Source organism: Octopus bimaculoides, chromosome 24, assembly GCF_001194135.2.
Source record: "Octopus bimaculoides isolate UCB-OBI-ISO-001 chromosome 24, ASM119413v2, whole genome shotgun sequence".
Lineage (NCBI taxonomy): Eukaryota > Metazoa > Mollusca > Cephalopoda > Octopoda > Octopodidae > Octopus > Octopus bimaculoides.
Window position 1 is genome coordinate 22940292 of NC_069004.1, and position 5511 is coordinate 22945802.

The following is a 5511-nucleotide window of genomic DNA, read 5'->3' on the forward strand; positions in this document are numbered from 1 at the left end:
CATTCAATACTTTCTTTCATGGTGCCATCCATTTTTATTTTATTTTATCTTATATTGTATATTGTATATTATATTATATATTGTATATTCCATATTCTATACCCCACATTAGTTATGCAGGAATATGAATAAAACATAAAAAACAGACAGTGTTGGAACTCTTTTAAACAAAATAATATATTCCTCTATACACAATCATACAAAAAACCCCACCTTTTTTGTATTTATTTTTACTCGCATATATATATATATATATATATATATATATGTATGTATGTATATATACATACGACAGGCTTCTTTCAGTTTCCATCTACCAAATCCACTCAATGCTTTGGTTAGACACTTACCCAAGATGCCACACAGTGGAGAGGACAAACTCAGAATATAATGAATCAGAAGAAACTACTGCTCAGCATTTCTCTGTGCTAACAATTCTACCAAGGCCTGAAATTTAGGGTTCAGGTGTTAGTCAATTACATAAACCCCAGTTCTCTACTGGTACTCATTTTAGTGACTCCAAAAAGGGGAAAGGCAAAGTCAACCTCTACAAAATTTGAACTCTGCTTGTTGCCCAAATGAAAACAATAATCCTTTCTACTTTAGGTACAAGACCTGAAATTTTTGGTGGAGAGGGTCAAAAGTCACCCACTAGGGTGGGTCAAAAGTCATATGCACAACAAGTTCAATGCCTTCCATAACTGTCAAAGAAATGCTTCAGTTTTTCTAAAATTGAATGAAATAATGATGAATACACACATACTTGTACGTGATGAGCAAAATGCATAATAATAATAATAATCCTTTCTACTAAAGGCACAAGGCCTGAAATTTTTGGAGAAGGGGACTAGTCAATTATATCAACCCCAGTGCTTTACTGGTACTTAATTTATCGACCTGGAAAGGAAGAAAGACAAAGTCGACCTCAGCAGAATTTGAACTTAGAACATAAAGCTGGATGAAATGCCGCTAAACATTTTGTCTGGCATACCAACAATTCTGCCAGCTCACTGCCTTAATAATGATGATGATCCTTTCCACTATAGGCACAAGGTCTGACATTTGAGGTCGAGGGATAGTCAATTACATGGCCCCACCAGTACTCAACTGGTACTTATTTTATCAACCCCAAAAGGATGAAAGTCAAAGTTGACCTCAGTAGAATTTGAACTCAGAACGTAGAGATGGATGAAATGTCACTAAGCATTTTGTCTGCATGCTCATGATTCTGCCAGCTCATCGCATTAATAATAATAATAATAATAATGATAATAATAATAATAATAATATGTATTTTGGAAAATCATAAAATACTGGTGTTCTTTGCTCTGACTCAAAATCCAAGATTTTGTGTCATTTATGAAATTGTTTTCCTCTATTTCCAAAATTATTATGGAAAATTCCTTTCTGGAGATGGAGTTTGGAGTGACAAGTGAGTCTCCAGAAGAAGTTTTGTCACTGACATTAAATGCTGCTAAGACAAATGTCTGGTTTTCTAAAAATTCTGCTAACTCACTGCCTTACACAACAAGAATGGCAATAATAATGATTTCAAATTTTGGCACAAGGCCAGCAGTTTTGGGAAGGGGCAAAGTCAATTATTTTGACCCCAGTATTTCACTGATACTTAATTTACCAACCTCAAAGGGATGAAAGGCAAAGTCAACCTCAGCAGAATTTCAACACAGAATGCAAAGATGGACAAAATGCTGTTAAGCATTTCACACTGAATGCTAATGAGTCTGCCAGCTCGCTACCCTAGCAATAATAATAATAATGATAAAAATAATAATAACAATAATCTCTCACCACTTCATCGCTAAGGAAATTTAGTGACTGAAGCAAGACCAATGTTTCCTCCCATACTTAGTGAAATACTTACAAACAATCTTAGTCATTTACAAATACTACACTTTAAACTTTAGCCCATATTGATGTTAATTAGGTTTCTTTTTGATGCACACTATTTTAAATCTGTTAATACTAATTTAACTATTGTTCTTGCATGCAGATGGCGTCTCCCAGTAATTCATTTTCTAAAATATGTTATGTTTCCTGCATGCTAGTGTATATTATTATACATCTACTTAGTGATTCTCTCAACAAGAACAGTGAAGTCTATGCTTTTCTGAGGAAGTCTAATAAGACTGAAATATCCCTAGAGTTGTCACTCATTCTTGCCTAAACATGTAGATTATATTGTTTTATTCCTTACCACATAATCATTTCTGGTTCAATTTTTTATGTTAAGTGTATTAGATACATTAATACACACTGTTGTTTTTTATTTTCTTGTAGAATAGTTTATTTCTTTTTATTAATTATATAATGTTTTGTTTCTTTGTCTTTTTTATATTTACACCAATGAAGACATTGATGAATGCATCGTCCAAACACACAACTGTAACACAACAGACGGCTGCCTCAATCGCATTGGATCCTTTGAGTGTTGTGGTGCAGGTTATATTGTCAACCATGATGAACTAAAATGCAAAGGTAAGTATAGAAGAGCAGAAGCAAATAAAGGGCTGGTACAGTACACTCAGGGACCAGGAAGCCTGGAGTTAGTGGGGATTTGACCGTGTAGTAAGAAGTTTGCTTCCCTACCATATGGTTCCTGGTTTGAATCTCACTGTAGGGCAATTAGGCAAGTGTTTTCTACTATAGCCCCAGGCCAGGCAAAGTCTTATGAGTGGATTTGATAGACAGAAACTGAAAGGAATTCATCTCATGTATGTGGGGGGGGGGCGTGCATGCGTGTGCATGTGTTCGTGTGTGTGTGTGTGCCTTGACATCACATAATAGTTGTAAATGAGTATTGCTGTCATACAAGCAGTGTCCTTCATCTCCAGTCTTCCATGAAAAACATGTCTTACCATGGGGAAATATTACTTTACATGGAAGCAGGTAAGGGTTGGTGACAGGAAGGGTATCTAACCATAGAAAATCCACCCCAGCAAATTGTGGCCAATACATGCAAGCATAGAAAAGTGGATGTTAAAAGAGTTAAAATGAGAATACAGGATGAATGGCTCAGCATGCCATTGCTGGTTTTTCTATGTTGATTGTGGCCCCTTCTGTCCAATTGTAGGTTGGATGGAGTGTTCCCATGGCTGAATGATTAGCCCTAGGTGGAGGTTGAACTCAGAATACAGAGCCAGAGCAGATACTAAAAGGCATCTCATCCAATGTTCCAGAATGGACTTATTATTTGCAGTCAGTCTTTGCGGCTATGATTGTTCATGGCTTTGGCATGACTTGATAAAGGTTCTCCGCACTGGTCAGTTTTTCATTTGACTTTGCCATTTATTTCTGATCAATTCCTTTCCACTTCATATTTTTTTTTGTAGTTACTTTGAATCTTAGTCTCAGTCTTCCATCGTTTTTTTCCCCTTTGCATAATTGAGAGTGAAGGATTTGTTTGGAGAGTCTGTTGTTGCGTCCCAACCAACATAGATGCCAATAAATAAGGATTCCCAGCATAGGAAGCAGACCAGCATGCCAAAGAGTCTCTTTGTTCCTGATCTTGTCAAAGAGAGTAGAATTCATAATTTGTTGTCCCTGGACTTATATATTCCACTACATAACCCCTTCACTCCCTACAGAGTATAAAACAACTTTTTCCCACTGTTCTCAAATCTGGGCTGTCTTTTATGCTTCTCTCTAGTTGGATCCCTAATTTTTCAGCTCTACCTTAGTATCCCACCACCCTAAGGGTAAAAATGATCATAGATGCTCCTGTAAATTTGCTTTCTTCTAGGTAGGGGTGTTGGCCCTACACAAACCCATCTTGAGAAGAGGTGATCCCTGTTATTCTGGCTTTTATCCTTTGACCCAGTATTTCCCATCCTATTTTTCCCCAGGCCACACTATAACTTCCCTGATAAAGAATGCCCAACCAATGGTTAAAAAAAGACCCACTTTATTTTCAATAAACATTACCAACCACATATACTTAACGTAAATGTCTCATATTTGCCAGCAGGCTGCTATTGGCAGAGTGGAGAATACTCTCTCTCTCAAAGCACTAGTTGCTAAAACACTCTCAGTCCCATCAAGGGGTGATGGGCAGTGAGTTATCTCCTACCAGCAAATACGCAATCATACATGTTAAGTATATGTGGTTGATAATGTCTGTTACACTACAGCTGTTTCTGTTTCATATTTGAATTTACTTTTAATATTTTGTCACAATTATTTAATGCAAAAGAATTTAGCAGTAACTCTTTTATTAAGTACTGAATATCAACTTCACCTAATTATATACTTTCCTTAAAGAAAAATTCACAATAGGGCATTAGGATAGCACTTTACTATAGCAAACAATCTTCACACAGTATACTTATTTCTTTACTGCCCACAAGAGGCTACACACAGAGGGGACAAACAAATGGATTAAGTCGATTATATAGACCCCAGTGCATATCTGGTACTTATTTAATCGATCCCGAAAGGATGAAAGGCAAAGTCGACCTCAGTGGAATTTGAATTCAGAATGTAGCAGCAGACGAAATACCGCTAAGCATTTCGCCCGGCGTGCTAACGATTCTGCCAGCTCACCGCCTTAGTATACTTGGCTGGAGGGATTGGTTTGGCTCAGTTGAGTATAGGTGTAGTATGTTTACTGCGAAAAAAAGATTTTCACAATTCTATGTCCCACTAAAAGAAAAAAGAGAAAATTTCCAATCCTACGCTCCCTCCACAATTTTCCCAGGTCCCACTGGTGAAGCATATGCCCCATGTAGGGAATCACTACTTTGACCTGTCCAGCATTGAAGGCCCTACTGGGAGTTTGTGCTCCACTGATATAACTCTCGGGGGTCATTGTGGTACATGAGCCATCCCACCACAGCAAAGACGGCACCTTGTGGTGGAGTACTATATTTATTGCCCCTCAAAAGATGGGAGACAAAGTTGTCTTTAATAGGATTTGAACTCAGAATGTGCATAGCCAGGATAAATACTGCAAAATACTTTATCTGATGTTTCAACAACTACTTCAATTCATTACCCATGACTTGTCATATATATACACAAACATAGGTACGTGGTTAAAAAACTTGCTTCCCAACCACATGGTTCTGAGTTCAGTCCCACTGCATGGCATCTTGGGCAAATGTCTTCTATTATAGCCTCAAGCTGACCAAAGCCTTGTGAGTGGATTTGGAAGAGGGAAACTGAAAGAAGCTTGCTATGTGTGTGTTTGTGCATGTTTGTGTGTGTGTGCTTGTTTGTGAGTGTGTGTATATGTGCACATGTGTGTGCGCATGTTTGTGTGGGAGGGAGGGTGTATGCATCTTTGTATATATGTTTGTGTGCGTTTTTTTTTTTTTTTGTGTGTGTGTGTGTGTGTGTCCTTTGACATCACATGATGATTGTAGCTGTGCTTCACTGTCATATGAATGATGTTCATTTCCAGTCTTCCATTGAAAACATGTCTGGTCATGGAGAAATATTAACTTGCTTGGAAACAGGAAGGATATCTGACCATTGAAAATCTACCTGGCAGTG

The 5511-nt window shown here is 37.5% G+C and overlaps 1 protein-coding gene across 3 annotated transcripts in view; it reads left to right on the forward strand.

The window, feature by feature from the left end:
* LOC106872917 (fibulin-1) overlaps positions 1 to 5511 on the forward strand; it is a 150904-nt gene that overhangs the window by 85698 nt on the left and 59695 nt on the right. For all 3 annotated transcript variants that reach the window (XM_014920095.2, XM_014920093.2, XM_014920094.2), the window contains exon 6: positions 2371 to 2496. In XM_014920095.2, the coding sequence (XP_014775581.1) occupies positions 2371 to 2496 (126 nt within the window). The remainder of the gene's footprint in view (positions 1 to 2370; positions 2497 to 5511) is intronic.